The sequence below is a fragment of the Mya arenaria genome, chromosome 4 (assembly GCF_026914265.1).
Source record: "Mya arenaria isolate MELC-2E11 chromosome 4, ASM2691426v1".
Classification (NCBI taxonomy): domain Eukaryota; kingdom Metazoa; phylum Mollusca; class Bivalvia; order Myida; family Myidae; genus Mya; species Mya arenaria.
Window position 1 is genome coordinate 33,888,890 of NC_069125.1, and position 19,761 is coordinate 33,908,650.

Below are 19,761 nucleotides of genomic sequence, written 5' to 3' on the forward strand. Positions count from 1 at the left end.
TTATTTTTAAAATGGGCTCGTATAAATACGTAAAACTAGCTTTAACTACGCAATAACAAACATTTCTTAGACGCTGGTTACACACAAATGAGCCTAATGACTGATTATAATATAACAAATATAGCGACAAGCTGTTGACAAATACCTCTGTGGAAGCTGATTGCAACTTTTATCAGAAAGTTGTTTACCTGTGTCATCCAATCTGATGAAATGACGTTGATATGTGACGATTTTATGAATAACAATTTACACTTCATTGTGAAATCATATCTGACGCACAGTTTCAGAGATCAATAACTTTTTATCATTGAAGAAAGAGATAAAAACTTGGGGGTGGTGTAAAATACTCTACTTATCATAGGTTCACTGCACGTTGTGATTACTTTATTGAGTAACACAGGGACATACCTACATTATTTTGCCTTGATCAAGCCACCTAAAGCAAAAGAATTTTCATCATGTACATGTACATGGATTCAGAACTGTATTTATCAAGGCACTCATCCACCATCAAACTCCAAACTAAACTGTCACATAGACAGAAATATGAGCCCAACAAGGGCAAAATTAATAAACAGTGTGCGTGGCCTTACCTCACCAATTTACAATAATACTCACAATCCAAAAGTGTTTAAGCCTCACTGTGGTTATGATTTTTCTATTCGTTTATCATCTCCAAGTTTCACAAGATTGTAACCACCCCCAAACCACCATATCCCCTCTCCCATCACAGAGGCTCAACCTGTTAATTAACCTGTACTGGTTTCATGCTTAGTTCCTCTTCAGTTCCAGCACTTAGCAGCTGCATCACAAGATTGTCCCCACCCCCAAACCATTACCCCCTCTCTCAACCCTGAGATACCCACCTGTTTATTAACCTTAATTAGTTCAACACTTGGATTTCAGCATTTAGCATCTGCATCAGAAGATTGTCCCCATCCCCCATACCACCATACCCCCTCTCCAATCTTCTAGGCACCCACCTTTTTAATGACCTGTCTTGGTGCCATACTTGGTTCCCCTTGGGTTCCAGCATTTAGCAGCTGCATCACAAAATTGTCCCCACCCCCAAATAACCATACCTCTCTCCCATCCACCGGCAACCAACCTGTTTATTGACTTGTACTGGTTCCACACTTGGTTCCCCTTCGGTTCCAGCATTCAGTAGCTGCATGACAATCTCTGCATTTCCTCGCCATGCTGCCAGATGGACCGGGGTGCAGCCTGCATTGTCTTGAAGTCCTGGCTCCGCCCCAGCACGCAGCAATCCTTCTACCACGTCTCTGTAAAGAGCAGGAAATATTGTATAAATTAAATGAAATATTTGCTAAAGTGCAGCGTTTCCTTGCCATCTAGGCAGATTGACAGGGTGCAGCCTGCGTTGGCCTGTAGTGCTTGCTCTTCCCGGAAAAGCAGCAATCCCTCTAACACATCCCTGTAAAAGGCAGGAAATATTGTATGTATTGAATGAAATGTTTGCTAAATCTCTGCGTTTCCAGGCCATGTGGCCATGTGGCCAGATGGCCCAGGGTGCACCAGACATTTTCACATATCAAACTTTGTTAGGTTCCCATTACTCCCATTATCAAAAAATATGCTCACTTCTTACCATAACTAACAGGCCCTATCTAACAAATTCATCTTCTAGAAAGAATGATAATATTAGTACCCTAAATATAATTTTTATCCATTTGTGTGTGCGGCATTACCTTGAAAACCCTCTACCATGGACAATATTGTAGTTATTTCTTTTTGTAGAAAAAGTCAACTTAAACTTGCTAAAAGGCTGGTTTCTATATGACATGAACTTTTTCATGCAATGAGACTGTTAAAGGTAAGTTCGTGTTTGAAATTAAGTGCAGAACCTTGCTTCATCTTGGGTAAATTTCTTGGAAATTTTCATTTCAATATTCCATTTAAGATACTGAACTCTTAAAAATGAGAACAATATTAAAGCAGGAAATGTCAAACCAAAAAGTAGCAGAATTGACTTAATACCACAAGACAAAAATAAGTTAATATCTTGTATCTGATTTCTAGTTTTATTTTCATAGATCAAGCTGTGAGTGTAGATATTTTTCACACTTAAAAAAATCGGTGCAATAAACCTTTCAAACTAATTCAAAGAAAACCTGTTTGCTTAACATTTCCTCATTTTTGGACTACTTTATGGCAGACAGGAGAATCCAATATATTAAAGGGACTATACACCTGATGATACCATCAAAAGAAAAAGCAGAAAAATTGTCACAAACTTACGTAAAATTGATATCTTTGTCTTACTGACCGATGTATCACATATCTTACGAAAAATTACAAAATAGCTGCGGTATATGTATCTGTATTAATCACGTGACTTTCACATGCTAAATATACATACTTTAAACTGGTAAAGCATTGTGCGCTAATTTTAAATGGGTTCACTCAGCTGAGACAGCGACAAAATATTCTTTATTCATGTAAAATGAGGTATTATCGGCCTCATACTTAAAACTCGTATTGACAATTCTAGGCTTATCTTGTGGAAATAATATTTGCCGATTTTGGGACCATCTGGTGTCTAGCCCCTTTAACAAAGGAATTTTGAAAAATTTAACATTCAGAGTTCAGGAAACACTTACAATAAAACATACTGCTTCCTTCTGAGAAAATGTCATGTTGATCTATTGTGAATGTTTCAGACAAATTCCTTTCGATTTGAACAACACATTCTGTGGCTATTTTTGAATATAAATTCAATGATTCTGACAGTACTAGGTTTATTTTTAGGAATTAATCTAGAAACTAAAGTATAAATTTAAACGATAACGGTTTGGGGTATCTTATCAATTATTAAATTGTATTGCAATTGCAAACCATCTCCACCAATGTGATTGCCTGAAGGATTCTGAATTAATTGCTTAAAAAGCTTCTAATGAAAAATTCCTCCAAAGTTCCATTTAATCATTAATTAGTTTCATTAAGTGCAAATTTTTTTGAAAATTCTTGCTGTCTAATATAGAGACATTTCGCACCAAACACTATTCTGTGAAGAAAAATTGGTTGAGATTTAGCAAAGTATTTTCACACTTTTGGGCCTGCTGGGCAGCATTTCAATAAGATATCTTTAGTCCTAAAGCTTGCGCTGCTTAAAAGTGCTCGAGGACACCTGTATAGTTACAGAATGTATGCAATTAATGTCCATCTGATATTTTTTTTGAAACCCAGCTTATGCCAAAAACAGAGTTACACCTAGAAAGTAACGACCTTAAAGCTGCACTCTCACAGATTTAACGTTTTGACAATTTTTTTTGTCTTGGAACAACCCAATTTATGCAAAAATGCATAGAAATCAGTGATATAAGACTGCTGACAAAAATCAGATTTTCAAGTTCAAATAAATGATGTTTTATGCATTTTTCTTGAACCGTTAGTAACATTTAAGCCATAAAACATTAATTTCCAAACGGAAATATGAAAATCTGCTATCTGATCTTTTGTCAGCAGTCTTATATTACTGGTTGGCAGATATTTACGAAAATTTTGATAATTCCAAGACAAAATAATAAAAAAAGTTGTAAAAATGGTAAATCTGTGGGAGTGCAGCTTTAAGCCTTACAATCTTGGTTGAAACGGGGCCCTGGTGCCATGCATTAATCATTTATAATGGATACAAATTCTATTGACGTTTGTTACACCCGAACCAGGCAGATGAATCTTCAGGGGCATATTACTGACAACAACCAACTTCTCACAATGAAACGATCATACATATCCAGCTCTTATAGGGTTTAGAAAAACCAATGATTTTCCTCAATGATTTTCCTGTCTTATATGGCATTTAGGGATTGCTTTCTTGTGAAAGCCATTTTGCAATTTTTGAGGAAAAAAATTGAGGAAACTAAATCATTATTAGATCTGAAGTATCATACATTAAAATTATTTAATAAGCTCATTCGTAATTTTGATTGGAGGAAAATATGTCAGTAATTTTTCTTTGTACAATTTCCTGCCTTCTAAAGGCTGTTTCCCCTTACAATATAAATGTGTCCATTTACCCCCAAAATTCATAATATCTTTCAAATTTGGTAAAACAGATTCCATGAATTTCATGAAATTTAGCAATGAATTTCATGCTAAATTTCATGAAGATCAAAGTAGCTCTAAACAGTATAGTGTTTGTAAAAAAAGTCATAACATGTATATTTGATATTATGTCAGCTATTTTGGCAAGATTTTGTATTTTCCTTTTCCTTAAGTTAAAAAAAAAATCAAAATTTGGAAAGCAAAGGCAGTGAAAGATATATATGTTACAAATCACTGTATGTGCTTTTAAGTTTGTGAAAAGAAACTTAACCAAAGTGCATGAAACTGCAATCTTGTCTTACCGTACATTTTTGCATAAAATTAACTGTATTTTCATGCGTGTGCATAATTTCAAAATCACAAAGATTTTTTTTACAATGTGATCAAGGACAAATTTTTATAAAGAATGTGCGGTTATACATAACCAGCTTTGTAATTTAACTACATGGTATTTATAAAACAGTTAGAACTATTCAACTTGTTAATGGTCCAATATTGGAGCTAATGTGTAAACAAAAAAACAAAGAAAACACTCTCAACAAATATATATCTGAACAATTCAAGTTTTCAGTATAGCAGTGCTCCAGCAAGGATTTGAAAAGGGGAGGGTGCTAGGTCAGAAAAGAGCACTTATGATGCGCATTGAATGAGCCTTAATGGGGCACTTGCAAGGGCCAATGTTCAATTCCTATTGTGTAGCTACTTTTAATTCTAATAGTTTGTTATGAATACCTTAGCTTTTTCTTTACAGTCTTGAGTATCAAAATTATGAATATTTATTATTTTTAGGCTCATTTCTGAAAATTGACCCTGTCAAACAAATGGGCACTGCAAGGGGTAGTAAAAAGGCAGCAGAGTCCCATAAAACGCAGCGGGTTAGCCCACCCTGCTATTTAGGCCTAGCTGGAGCACTGGTAAAGTTCAGGGGCAGTATTCACTAAGGCCTAAAAAAAAAATTGTTTGGTTAGGGTTACATCCTTTTCAAAAATAGGTAGGGTAGGTAGGCTTTTTTTTTTTTTATTTTTTTTTTTTTATTAGGCTTTATATAAGAATGTCATTTTCATCATTGGAGAATGGTGTTAAAGTTATCTTCTATATAAGCAATTAAGGTTTTAAACTACATATTGAAAAGCAAAAAAAAAAAAATTTTTTTTTTTTTTTTTTTTTAGTTTTTCATTTTTTTTTTCAAACTGACTATAAAAACGTTAGGGTCGGCGCCTATTCCGTAGGTAGGGTCGGGTAACCCGAACCAAATGTATTTTTTTTTTAGGCCTAATGTATTGAGTCTGTCAGTTTGAGACTCACGCTCAGAAAACAGACTTCTTCCAAGTTTTAAAATATCTATTAAATTTTACATTCTTTTTACAAAAGATGTTCGGTGACTGTAGAATGAATAATTTGCAACAATCATGTACAACAATTTTTAGCATCTATGCTTCCATAATAGCATTTTAACAATAAAATTAATATTTTGATTTTCTTTGTCTGAGTTGGTGTGAGAATGGCTGAAAGTAAAAGCCCAGGAACTTTCTGCCTGAGGGTCCTGGGGGACCATGGCAGCACCTTGAAGTCGGGTTTGAAGCATTTTAAGCGCCTAAGATAGCATTTAAACATATCTGTACTGGTTGTAGGATTTAACAAAACAAAAAAGTCTAGTCATTAAAAAAGTCGGCTAAATCCATGAATGCGTGCAAGATTCTCACTCCTTATATAATACATGTGTCTGCACTGGATTTCTTAAAACAGCAATGAGCCTTATTAAGCAACTGGGGGGCTCAAATTAACAAATAATCACGGCTACACTTACTCTGGTATTGATTGGTGCCAAAACTGACCACAGTAATTATCTTTAGAGAATCCCACTTTCCCTTAATGGGCAATTGGAGAGAAATAAAACATCTTCATTTCCATATGAGTAGGTTGCTTGTGCCAACCAACATAGAGAAGATTAGAAAATATGTAATTCTGACGGGAATATACATAATGCAACAGTTCTCTAGTATTTTTGGATACCGCATTTACAGAAACGTATTTTGGTGTAGCTCTTATTCAAAATTCTTTAACAGTATGTACTTTTTTTCTGTTGCAAATCTTCTTTAAATTTAAATTTACATGAAAATTTATCTGTATGCATTGATAATTAAAACATTAATTAAAAAAAGCATTATGAAATGTTCACATATTACTTAAATTCCTTGACTTTTTTCCTTGAAGTTTATACATCTGATAGAAAATGCATTGCAGAAAACTATCTGCATAACTTGATAAATATCTTAGCCAGAGTTATGGGACTTGCTGCACATGTTCAAATAGTAAAATGGAACATCTATACCAAGTTTCATGATTAATTCAACTCTATCAATGTTATGGCCGACACTGGTTTTTCACCAACGACAATAACAACTACAATGACAAGACAATACCTCCCCATTTTGTTGGAAAACAGACAAGTTAAACTTACAAGTGTAGCATAAGTGTAGACACTCACCTGTGTCCATTTACGGCTGCATGGTGGAGAGGTGTGTAGCCGTTTCTGTCCACACAGTTTACACTGACGCTCTTCCAAATGCTGAAATGTACACCATTTTGTTTAGCGATACGCTCCTCCAAATCTGTATTTATGGGGTGTAGGTATTAGAGTACTAAGTAAACTTCTTTTGAATATATTTTTGCGGTCTAGCGTGTACATTTTTTTCATTATAAACCTAAGGATTGTCTTATGGATTTTATATTTTACTTACCAGTTCAGTGCCCAGACTTGAATTAAAAATATCTAAATCTAGCGACCAGACTCCAATTAAAAATATCTTAATCTAGAGACCAGACTCCAATAACAAAAATCTTAATCTAGTGACCAGACTCCAATAAAAAATATTTAAATCTAGAGACCAGACTCTAGTAATAAATATCTTAATCTAGTGACCAGACTCTAGTAATTAATATCTAAATCTAGTGACCAGACTCTAGTAATTAATATCTAAATCTAGTGACCAGACTCCAATAAAAAAATATCTAAATATAGTGACAAGACTCCAATAAAAAATATCTAAATATAGTGACCAAACTCCATTAGAACATTTAAAAAATTTGAAGTACCAATTAGAAGTACATGTTGGTCATTGTTGCCACCTAATGAAATATAGCAAATTATCTTAGTAATTATGTAATGAAGAGAATCTGCATTATTAAGGAAGGAGAAGTATCCAAAATCAAGTTTAATCTGATTTTTTTAAGGTGATAATAATAAAAAGAGGATACCAATATAATCTGATAAGAAAAGTCCAAAAATCTTAATTGTAATTAAATGTCTCAAACTATGCTTATCAACTATTGCAGATTTTTTTTATGCAATTTAAGGCTTTTGAAAATGAAATATTTAAAAAAATATACTGACATTTATTTATTCCTCTTATATATATAAACAAAATAAAAATAAATAACATAATTATTATTAAATCATCATCATGTCAATTCATGGCATAAATATATCATACATCAGCATTATATTAAGAAAACAAGACATTTTGAATTTAAAGCACTAGAATGTTTAAAAACTTTACTTAGCACATTCAGTTAAATAAATTTTTATAAACTGAGCAAGATAATGAAATATTTTCACTATTAATTTGATATCATTCATGAAATAATTGCAGAAACACACTCATAATACAACAATTTTTGATCTTAGTGAATATGGTCTTTGATGATACAAAACAAGCTACAGATTGTGTGTTCATTGAATTTTACACTCATTATCTCATAATATTATGTATGCTTTCCACTGCCAACCTTGATCTTATTTTTTTTTTTAGGGGTGGGTGGGGGGGGGTGTATTTTTTACCCCCACCAGAGGATATGGCTTGTATGTAAATGTGTTATTACCATCATATGGTGATAATTAAAGAAGTCCAACTTCAACACAAATTATTTATTTATGAAACATTGTTTCGGCCATTCGGCCTTCATCAGGTTGTATGTATATAATGAACAGGAAATGACGTCACCATCAAATGACATCAATGTTGATAACATCAAAATATAGCATACATTTTTGCACAAAATAATGTCTTATAGGATCTATAGAGATACAATTATACTGCTAAAATGCAATATAAATGCATAAACAAACATCAATAAACCAGTATAAACTATGCAACATGTTCATCATTCCATCCATAAATTAATAATTCTATAAAATAAAAAAATGCATTCGCTAAGTTATTTGGCATTTGCCAGAAAGCATCACAATGTGTGCTTTACTTGCATTCTGATATTTGGTATCCAGCACATGCTGTATAATATAGCAAATGCATGGGTCCATCAGGTGACACAAATGTAAACAGAAGAAAACAGTAGAAAAGAGGTGTTGAATTTGTAGCTTTGCTATTTTTCACAAACATGGTGATAACATTTATTCGCACATTGACTGATTCAATGTTAAACAGAAATAGTGCTGCAGCAGAAACCAAGTTGTATGCAATAATCATCAAAGGGCCGGCTCTGTCAAATAATAAAAAGGCAGCGGGGGCTAGAAAAGGGCAGGCGGGCTCTTCCCATTCTATTTTGATCTAGCTGGAGCACTTAGGAAGTTAATAGTAGTTGTGCCATCATGAAGATAATTCTTTCTGGATAAGCAGATACTGGTATGATGTTTGCATATGAAGCTTTCATGAAGAATTAAGTGGTCAAACAATATGCTCTCTACGGGTGTTAGAACGGCTTGTTTCCACACTTAAGTCATGTAAAGCTACTAGCATCAGGTACACGTTTTTCCAACTAGGGTTCATAATAAATTATTAATTTGTGGATGAAGAATGACTTCAATCATGGATTACAACACATCAATAGTCAACTCAATAATAACATTTTAATTCCAAGCTTTGAGCCACTATGGGATAACCCCAGTACACTATTATGGTTTGTTTCATTACAGTAGTGTAAACAGACTACGCTGCAGGGGTTGCTAACAAGGACATTACTATATTTGCACACAATCATTATAGAAAACAGCTGTACCTTGTCAATTTACCAACTGTTGACCTCTTTGATTTTTCTTGTTTACTTGGCAGAAGTTTTTCAATAGTAGCTAAATTTCCTGTCCGGGAGGCGTCCAGTAGTTCTTGCTCTTTGCCTACTGCGGACAGTTTTTGCCCAATACCAAACAATGACATCGTCAACGGTTAATCTATTAAAATATCAAAAGCAATCACCACTTCCTTGTTTTCTGGGAGCATCCATTCTCAGCAACTTTACTTATTTCTTAAACATTTTGATTGGTCGATAATAAATACCCTAACCAATCAAATTACATATAACATATGTGTAATTTTCTTCTATCCGAAGTATACCGAATGTTATAAGTAACAGAAAAGCTGGTGGTGATTGGTTTATTAAGCGTTGACCCAGCTTAAACTCACCAATAGAACGAATCAAAAGAAAAAGCACATGACTTTTGATGTAAGATATAAATAGAATCTTGATGTAAACAATAACACATTTTGTGAAGTGGTGGAGTGGAAAGGCGAGTTGTATTACGTTTGAATTTAGGCAATTTGTTGTGGAGTTATGATTAGCCCATTGACTGTGGTAGGTTTTACAACATTTTTTAATTAATATATATATCAAGTATATCATATTTCATGTTTTATTGCTATATTTTGCCGTCTGTCTGTTAGCATAAATTAATTGCGCATTCTCATAGTCCTAGTGCCATTGTTCGCCAGTGTATTTTTTTTTCTTTGTTTCATAATCACTATTACAATCATTGAAGAACTTCATTTCTACTTACTTTAATTGATAAATACGAGTGTCTTCATTGTACGATGCGTTTGTTCATCTCTGCTTTGATTTTATTCAAAATTTATGGACAATAAACATTCCTTGACCTAGTATTAGCGGCAAAGTCAAACCAACAAAGAACCTTCAAATTGAAGTTCAATGGTACATATATTAAAAAAAGTTTTGAAGCAAAGGTCAACCTGGTGTTTTTCTGTTTATATCTATATTCATGAATAACGGAATAGATCTTTAAAAACGGACGCGATCGATCATGCCTTCAATGATAAGACATCTTTAATTATAATATTTTATGCAACACTGACAGTACTGTACATGAAATTTTTATCAGTTATTTACAAACCTGTTCAAAGATATTTTGAATTGGTTTCATGGCATTTATGTGTTTTAAATGAATATGACCTGCTCAAATTATCCATACAAATTAAAATAAAGATACATACAAATTAAAATAAAGCTGCATTGTTTGACCTTTCACCAAAGTGGTCAGCAAGTATAGCCTCTCTTATAGTCACATGTACACTGATACTGGTTATTTCCCAGGAAAGGAACTTCAGAGGGCAACTTTTAGCAGCTTCTGGTTGTCTTCACAGTGGGGCTTTAATGAATTGTTAATTGAATAAACTATTTTCCAAAATATTTTTTTATGTAAATCATCACGTGACTTTAAATGCATTTTTATTAATTTTGTATTCATCTTTTTTAGCTGAAGAGTGTTGGGCCAAAGTTGGTGCCATTCTTCAAGACTTGCACAATATTCTTTGTGCTGTTTGCTGACACACCAGCCTCAGAGACCAGTGCACCATGGTTCTTCTGTATTGTGAAATGCCTGCCAATCATTTCACTGATCCTGTTTGTTCTGTTAAATGGAATGAGCATCACAGAGTACTACAGATATTCAAGAAGGGTTTTGATTGGTCTTATTTTCTCCTGCTTAGGAGACGCATGCTTAGTTTGGGCAAAGAGTTACTTTGAAGTTGGCATAGGATGCTTTGCTATTGCTCAGATCTGCTATGCAAGAGCATTTGGCTGGAAACCCTTTAACCCCTATGCTGGTACCTTCATCTTCGGTCTCGGAGCTTTATTCTACGCTTTCCTAAGTCCGGCTCTACATGGCATCATGGTCTACATGGTAGCGCTGTATGTAATGGTAATTTGCACGATGGCTTGGAGGGCCGTTGCAAGAGTGCAATTCTTTGGAGATCTTTACATCAAGTGGACCAAGCTGTCCGGATGTTTTGGAGCCCTAGCATTTGTTATTTCCGATGTCACACTAGCTGTAGACAGGTTCAGATTTCACATACCTTACGCTCACCCAATAATCATGATGACTTACTACGCTGCTCAGTTAGGTATCGCCCTGTCAGTAGTTGATAGTCAAGTAGACGAACTTATTGATGCTTCCAAACGTAATGCCAATTCAGAGTCAACGCAGACAAGTACACAAGAAAACGGTCATTCTAGACAACCAAGTGACTCTTCAATTCAGGCAAATGGGTTCGTTACCATGCCAGGCCTAGCTTCATGTGACATGTTAATTCACCGATCACTTGAAGAAAGGGAAGCTGTGAATTGAAAAAATTACAAAAGATTTAAAGAACAGATTAATATCTTTTGTCAGTGAATTTAAAACTGACAAAAATACATGATAAAACACTCAGTTTAAAATCTGCTGTGAACAAACTCAGTATTGTAGCTGTTTGATGATTTCCCTGATGGGACCATTGTTCAGTCGTTGACATAGATTCTAGGAATCTGAACCAGTCTCATATAAAGTTCTGTCAGTTCAGAGACTGGTCAGTTAACTAAGTTTGTGTATTGCCAGTATATTTGTTTTACTGTTAGCTATCTTTTACAAGATTTATTTTCTATGTCTGTTACTTTGTATCATTCAATGTAAATACATGAACATCATTATATAATTATAAATTTAAACAAAATTCAGTTATAGATTGATAATTCAATTCCTGAAGGGGTATTTATAAAAGTTAATTAGTGAAAATTTTCAAGTTTAATAGTGATTATATTTTTGGAATTTTAAACAATAATTTTATAAATAATAGCCTCTTATATTTATCAAATTTTATCATACCGGTATGCCTTTGGATTGTTTCTTGCTTTTTTTATATTTTTTTGTAAAGAAACATTGTTAATTTTGTTAAAAATCAACTTCAAATAAAAGCATTATTTTATTAAGTTGAAAATTTTCACTAAGATACTTTATGAATACGCCCTCAGAAAACATATTTTCTTAAGTTTTTAATTAAGACTTTTTTGTACTCCTGATTGTCTTATAGAGTGAGACATGGAAAGTCACTTCACTTGTCAGACAATATTATTTATGTTTCTAACTTTTCAGTAAATAATTCACTGAGCCAATTAATTAAAGTGCAGTCTAAGTATAATTAACGTTCTGAATTGTAACATTGCATATTAAGGCAGTATTTGTATTTTTGCATACTGCAAAGTGTTTGGCAAACATTCAACAACTGGTTTGTCTGAAGTTGACAAAGTTGACATAAAAATGTCTTTCATGTGTTCGAAAGACACCAGTTTTATTAGTGCAAATCTATTCAATGTGCTAAATATATATATATGAAGTTATGAACACATTCACAATTGCATGTACATAGTATGGGTTAAACTTTATATCATTTTTAGATATATTTCAGATCATTGTGCATTGCATTTATTGAAGGTGCAATGTAATTCTTGACTTTAATTGAATAGCCTTGAGCCATTTTCGCTTAAGAAATCAACTTTGTTAGTGTATTGAAAAGTGAACAGCTATTTGCTGTCAAATGTGGGTCGTCGGTCGTTACATTTCTTAAACCTTGCTAGACTGTTAACCTAATTAACGATCCTTCCTTATAAAACAATTAACTTTTTAATGTAATAGTTTGCTCATAAAGTCTAGAACACATGCATTAAAAGACTATTATGTAATATAATTTATTGACTTAGTCTAGATGAAAAAAGGTGTTATAATCTTGTGTACATGTGCTTTTGATATTCTTAAATAATATAGACATTTCATGTTTTCAATGTGCAATATGATATGGTTATGATGTTATGAAGTAGGCTTTGTACTTTTGTCTTTCCCATATGACTTTTCCTGCTAGTCTTGCTGTGTGAATTAGATTTTTTCAACTGTTTTAGGGTTGTATATACTCACAGAGACATGAGATAGAAATTTGTATGATACATGTATGTCATTTTCTCCAGATGTATTTCATCATTATCATGCAACGTATTTAGGAGGGGTAAGGGCTAAAAGAATACCTGTGTTCACGGCAACCCGACCCTACCTGGCAAAACTCCTCGACCCTAAAGTTTTTTATTCGACCATAGAGAAAAAATATATCAGATTGTCTGATTTGTAGTTGTTGGTGACCATTTGTGTTGATAAGATAAAAAAAACTCGAGCAATAATTATTTATTACACAATATACTGAAATATCATGGTAAGCATTCATGACTTGCGTTGCTGTTTTCAGACTTGACTTGTGCCTACCCAACCTGGCATTTTTGCGACTGTTACTCTAAACTCAGATTTTTTAAGGCCCAATATGTTTGGACAGCATTATGATGTCACAGACACTCTATATTGATTGCATGTCAGTTTCACATCCTGTATTAAATCATTTGTTATACAATCCCAGAATGCAAGAAATTATACGACACAACTGTGTAAATACACGGAATGCATCGAGGCCCTATAGTTGTTACTGTTATATGTTATGACCCACAAATGTCACATCTGTTGATCTGTTGTTGGCTTACAGTCCTAATTGACCGCTAATGAAGCCAAATATCATATTGACCCAATGAGCACATTAAAGTAGCTAGCAGTAGCAGTAGTAGGTTGTTTTTGAGAAGCTTATATGAAAATGACTTATGACAGGCTTGTCTTGTGTAACTGGAATGAGAAATGTACATATTTATTAATATTGAACTGTTTTCTGTCAATTCAACCTGTTTCCATGTTTACATAATTTTTTTATTATGTGACACACTCAGCAAAAAAGACAATTTCATCTTTGCGAGGTTTCGTCCCTTATAAGCAGGAAGTTCTAGGTTTTTTTTACTTATTTTAATTTAATTTTATATTTTTTATAATTTTGCTGGGTAGTTCAATCAGTCTGGGTTGACATGTACCTTTGTTCTGAACAAGAAAACCTCAACAGGATTTGTTTTGCAGACGATTTCATAATTACATTTGAAAGGTTTAGTTCAAAATGTGATTTAATATACTTCACTGTCTTAAAAAACTGTCGCTATTGATTTTGCATTCAACTGTCAAGTTTCATTCAGATGTACTGGGTAGATTTCATGATTGTATCCAAAAACCTACTAAAGATCTAGAAATCATTGACTTTTTATGGGTTAAACTGTCAATGAAGCATTAAGATGATGCAGTCATCACAAAGTCTAGATGTAACAAAAGCCATTATGTGGTTTTTGTGACCTGATGATTCACTCCCACGGGAATCTGATCTCATATATGGTTTCTGACTCTTAAAACCGAAATCATCTGGTTTGTATGCACTTGGAATTTGTCTTGCAATCTCTTATATGGTTAGAGACCCATTTAATGGAAATAATTGAGATGGCATTTACAAGGAAATTGTCTTAATATAACTTGGACAGTGATTGGTACAAATGTGTGATGAAATTATGGGTTTTTACAGCCATATGGCAGTTTTGACCAGAGATTGTGAAACTTTGTTTATGTATATATATACCGGTATATATTATATGGAAGGAGAGGGAAGAGAAAGAGAGAGTCTATTAAAGCACCTAAAAACTTTTATTTTCATAGGTATTGAAATGACACTTGTAAAAAAGTTGATTATTTTCAACCCTTTATTCAAGAATAATCTATAACATTTAATAAAGTGGACATACTCTTGATGAAAAAAAATATGTATCAGCAATATATATTATTATATATATATTAGCATTCAATTGTTATTAAAACGTGTCAATTTAAGGTTAAAATTGGGTGTTTTTAGGGTTCACTTCCTTTTTTTCGGCCCCTATAACCGCCGCTGTTTAATATTCATATGGTAAAATCTTTCACTTGTGTAAAGTAATGTGAATATGTTATTGGGAAATTTTAATATACATTAATTTCAATACTTCAGGATGTTGAATGATATTCCATATGGTATTAAATATTGTACAATGTACATACTCATGCATTAAGTATTCATATTTTGGAATGCTGAGATTTGTCATCGCCATTGCATTAAAGGTTGTTGCTGGTTATTTCTTACTTTAAAGGGATTTCTTCATGTTTAAAACGGGGGTGCATTGAAAACACAAAATTGTGTGAAATGTGAACAAAATGCATGTTTAAATAATAAAAGTTCAAATAACACTTCAATTGTTAATGATTCGCTAAAGATGTGACAGAATAATGCTCTTTTATTGCAGAAAAGCAATTGTAACACTATTGCTTTTTAACTGTTTTAGCCGTTGATTCACAAAAAAACCCTGTTCAAATGAGTGTCAACAAAATGCTGTTCTGTATTAGTTCTTAAAAGCTTAAAATATTCTACCTTATACATAGATAGATCACAAAAAGATTTTCTTTACACACATGATATGAATTCTTGAGCAAGATATTCCAGTTTTCTGATTTGCTTTCTTTAAAAAAAACTTAATTTATATACTTCGCGGATAATGGTTTCTTTCGGTATTAGATCGTAATATATTTCACTGAGTGAGCAACAAAAAATGGATTTCACAAGTGGCATAGCCACAAGTAAAAGTTTAACTTTTGGTGTTCACTAGGTGTATTTATTGTGACCTTACAATGCAATAAAGAAATTTCTTTTTATTAGATACCTAAAAGCAGTTTTAGAATTTTTAAAAGACATTTAATTGCATTTTATTAAAAAACAACATGATGTATGCACACATACACATACACAATGTTTGCACTGTGAAATATCATTGTTTTTTCACTGATGGATCTCTATCAATCGTCAGAATGCATATAAAACAATATTGATACCATTCTTCTGCAGTTTAAATGGCATAACAGATATTTGCGTAGAATCATCTATACTGGAAAGTAATTCCTGTTTGCTGTATGCCAACATTGCCAAGTATTGATTGTTGACAAAAAAGTAGGCCAGTATCCGAGACAATGACAGTTCATTTCTGATAGATCTCCCTAGGGGATGAGTTCAAGATAAGTGTTACTGCAAAACTAGATATACTGGATGGTGATAATATCCCTGGGGGTTATTAACAATTATTAATAAGTAGTAAAAATAACTCAGTTAATTATTCTATGAAAGAATGATGTTTATCATACAAATATATCCCAATGGTTTTGTATAGATACAATTTGGAACACTAAGTATTCAGAATTTTTATTCCTAAGAACATTAGTTTTAGGATTTATATTTGTTATTTTTGTTTTTCCCTCTTACGTGTTTCGGAAATGCATACGGTAGTTGTAACAGTCTGTTGCATTTACGATGAACAAAAACTCCTCATATTAAGGTTAAACTGTATATTGAACGTTTTTTTTTTTGCATACCTGTTTCTAACAGGACAATATTAGGAAATTTAAATAAATAAAATTAATTTTTGTACAGTTGTTTACCTATTAGTATTATTTCATACGCAATCAAATTATTTATTTTGTAATGGGCTTGCTTCTTGTGTGATGCCTGTCCGTCGGCTGCGACCCTTGACAACTCTGCCATGCTTATTAAACTCTATGATAAACATAATATTGTACTAGTACATAATTAATTGTTTCCATCTGACATATTTTTTTCAATAGCAAGACATGGTCTTCATGGCTTATTTCTTTCTAAGGGAAGTAACCTAGATAAACATAAATGACACTATCAATATCTTCCAAGGCATGTCAGTATTTCATTTATCTTGGAAGTCTTTTCAATTTAATTTTGGGATAAATATTTTTCCTTTTTTTTTTTATTAATACAGGTTTATATCTGTGTCATTAACTGTCTCACATTTCTGTATATACACACAATTTACTATAGTTAGTGCTGAGTGATATGTTGTTGTGTTCAGAGACTTGTATGGTGTCTCAATAGTCCTTTTTTGCGGATATTTGCCTGTTTACTCATTGTTTTACACAGTGTAGTTTCGCCTGGATAGTTTATCTCCGATGAATAAAATCTTGATACATAATATCCAAAAATGGATATTCTTTATAGCGATTTGGCTAAAAGCTGTGTCCGCAAAAAGATTATGATTTGTAGTTGCATTTAGTGTAGATATTTTTTTCTTTCCTACATGTACTTTGATATAATTTACATGTAATATAATTATTAAGCCATTGGAATATCATACATACACTGTTTATAGCCATTAAGTGTTTGGAATTATATTTTGTCTAATGAGATGGCAGTATTTTTTCAAATCTGTCATTTATTTTGATAAATCAGAAGTCAGAAGTTATTGATTTTCATCAAATGAATCTGAAGATTTTAACAAAGGCTCGAGCAGGAGACAAAATATAATCTCAAACATTAAACTGGTTAGGAGTTAATAATATGCATTTACCAAATAAATGCACTGAGCGTCTGCGATGCTCCGGGTTCATTTATTTTGGTTAATACATACCAATTACCTCGAACCATCAAATTTCTTTTTTAGTTCTTATTGATTGAAAATTTAGAAATTTAATGGAACCTATGTTCATATTGTATATGGTTTATAGGTCTGTGCTTTCATGCACTTCCAATGCAACCTGTTATGTTTTTGAATTATATATTTCTGTTGTTAATACATTTATGTACAAGCAGTAAAAAGGAACCTTGCACAATACAAATTTTCTAAAATAGTTTAAAAACAGTCAATGTGTTCGATGATTATTTGTTGTTTACCTCATATGAATATATCAGGAATCAAGTCATCTTTTAAAATTGTTTTTTTTTTAGTTTACAGCGCTGTCTGTATTAAGCATTTTGGTGAAAACAAGTGGATTTAAAGAAAACTTTTAATGTTTTTACACCAAATATTAGAAATTAAGCAAGAAAAACATCCAAAAAATAAAGGCATAAAATTAATTTTGATGAAAAATGGCGGGTAAGGCATAAGATTAATTTTGATGAAAAATGGCGGGTATTTAAAAAGATTTGTAGCACTGCTTCCAGTAATAGTTCCTTTATTCCGCTTATATATATCATTTTTATATGGATGAAAATTTGTTTTTGTTTTTTGTTGCCATTTTGGAATCTGTGTACATTTTTTTTTTATGAAACTCATAAATTAACTTAATTCCTTAATTCAGACCAACTCATTAAATATTCTCTAAATATATACCGTTTATTATAGTGCTGCCAGCCTCAACTGACGTGTTATGACAGGTCTAAGTTATGTCACTACTGATATTCTTTTTACGGTTAATATATTCATTTTGTGAAATAATGACATCTAAATATAGATCAAGTGATGTAATAGTTTGGCATTTCACTACCCACTTCTTCAGGGTTTTTTTTTCTTATTGATTTTACTTCGTAACCCATAAGTACTGTTATGAAAAAAAAATCATGGAAAAAAAATGACCACAGAGAGGCCAATTTTTTATATTTATCAGTTGTGGCCCGTTGAAGCTATTTACTGTGAACATTTTCATTTTGTAAATTAACAACATCTATTTATATATAAGGAGATGCATTAAAATAAGAAATATTTGTGGATGTACTGGTAACAAAGACTATTGTGTAATATCACAAGATTTCCATAACCATTATTGAGATGTTGATTTTCCTTCCTCAGTAAAATTCAAAGTCCATGCAGTGTTACTTCCCTTTCAGTAAAATCATCACTGCCATCATGCAAATCAGGTGACCGCATCAATCCTATTGTTAAAGATTGTAAAATAACTTTGATTTTAAATATTTTTCTGTATTTTAACCTCACTTGTACAATTGAAATTTGATAAAACCTATCCAAAAAAAAGAGGAAAAAAACATTTAAAAAAAAAGTTTAAATAATCAATTCATAAAGCTGATATCCAGCTAAATTATCGCACGTGGTGGCGGAATTCTATTCTGCCTGTTTGGGGAGATCACTGCTTGATGCTGCTCAGGCGATTGAGTAGAATACTGCACTAATTTTCAAACTTTTTTCATGAAAATGAATCTCACTTATATAATACTTTCACATGACTGTACAAGATGGTAACTGAATGAAAGGTATGCATGTACATTCTTGGATAGTTCATTTGCTGTTGTCTGTTGTTCAATGTTTTAAATTTCATTCTATTCTAGAAATAAAAACACGAAAAATGGAAAGCTGTTGTTTAATTAACATCTCGTTTAATCTGACCAATGTTGCCTTGGTGCGCAGAACATAATATGGCCCAAGTTTCATAAGAATATTTCAAGATGTAATAGACTTGGAACAGACACAAAAGGCTCAAATCATACAGTGTCACAGAGCTTGAACTTCTGATGTTTAAGCACAAACTCTAAATGATAAGAACAAGACTCAAAGCCTTGACCATGTACGGTGACCTTGTACAGTGACCTTGACCATGTATTGTGCCATTTATCTTGACAATATACTGTAACCTTGACCTTATAGTTCAACCTTGACCTTGGCTTTGATGTACCATGTACTTGACCTTGTAATGTGACCTTGGACATGAAATGTTCAAGCATGAAATCTTCATGCTGTTTTGATAAGAAGAACACATAACAAAGTCAAGGAAGTAGGTACAAAAATGTAACAAACGGATGGCATACCTTCACTCCACTCCTACCTTATGGTGAGGGTACCTTATACCTTATTGCTGTGCAGCAACAGAATGGTAAAATTCCATGAACACAGATGCAGACCACAGGGCAATAGTGAATCAATTTGAAGTAATTTGATCAGTGTAAGATCAGTTTAAGAAGA

The 19,761-nt window shown here is 32.7% G+C and overlaps 2 protein-coding genes across 5 annotated transcripts in view; one reads left to right on the top strand and one right to left on the bottom strand.

Moving 5' to 3' along the window:
- LOC128230311 (ankyrin repeat and sterile alpha motif domain-containing protein 1B-like) overlaps window positions 1-9,311 on the bottom strand; it is a 116,992-nt gene extending 107,681 nt beyond the window's left edge. For all 4 annotated transcript variants that reach the window (XM_052942485.1, XM_052942487.1, XM_052942486.1 and 1 more), the window contains exons 1-3: window positions 9,082-9,311; window positions 6,554-6,634; window positions 1,109-1,283 (exon numbers count right to left, since the gene is read on the bottom strand). In XM_052942485.1, the coding sequence (XP_052798445.1) occupies window positions 1,109-1,283; window positions 6,554-6,634; window positions 9,082-9,236 (411 nt within the window). In that variant the 5' untranslated portion in view covers window positions 9,237-9,311. The remainder of the gene's footprint in view (window positions 1-1,108; window positions 1,284-6,553; window positions 6,635-9,081) is intronic.
- Window positions 9,312-9,522: 211 nt separating this feature from the next.
- Window positions 9,523-19,154, top strand: LOC128231700 (lysoplasmalogenase-like protein TMEM86A). The gene is made up of 2 exons (XM_052944797.1): window positions 9,523-9,651; window positions 10,568-19,154. Exons 1-2 carry the CDS (start codon window positions 9,631-9,633, stop codon window positions 11,435-11,437), a joined length of 891 nt encoding a protein of 296 aa, XP_052800757.1. The 5' UTR covers window positions 9,523-9,630; the 3' UTR covers window positions 11,438-19,154.
- The last annotated feature ends 607 nt before the right edge of the window (window positions 19,155-19,761 follow it).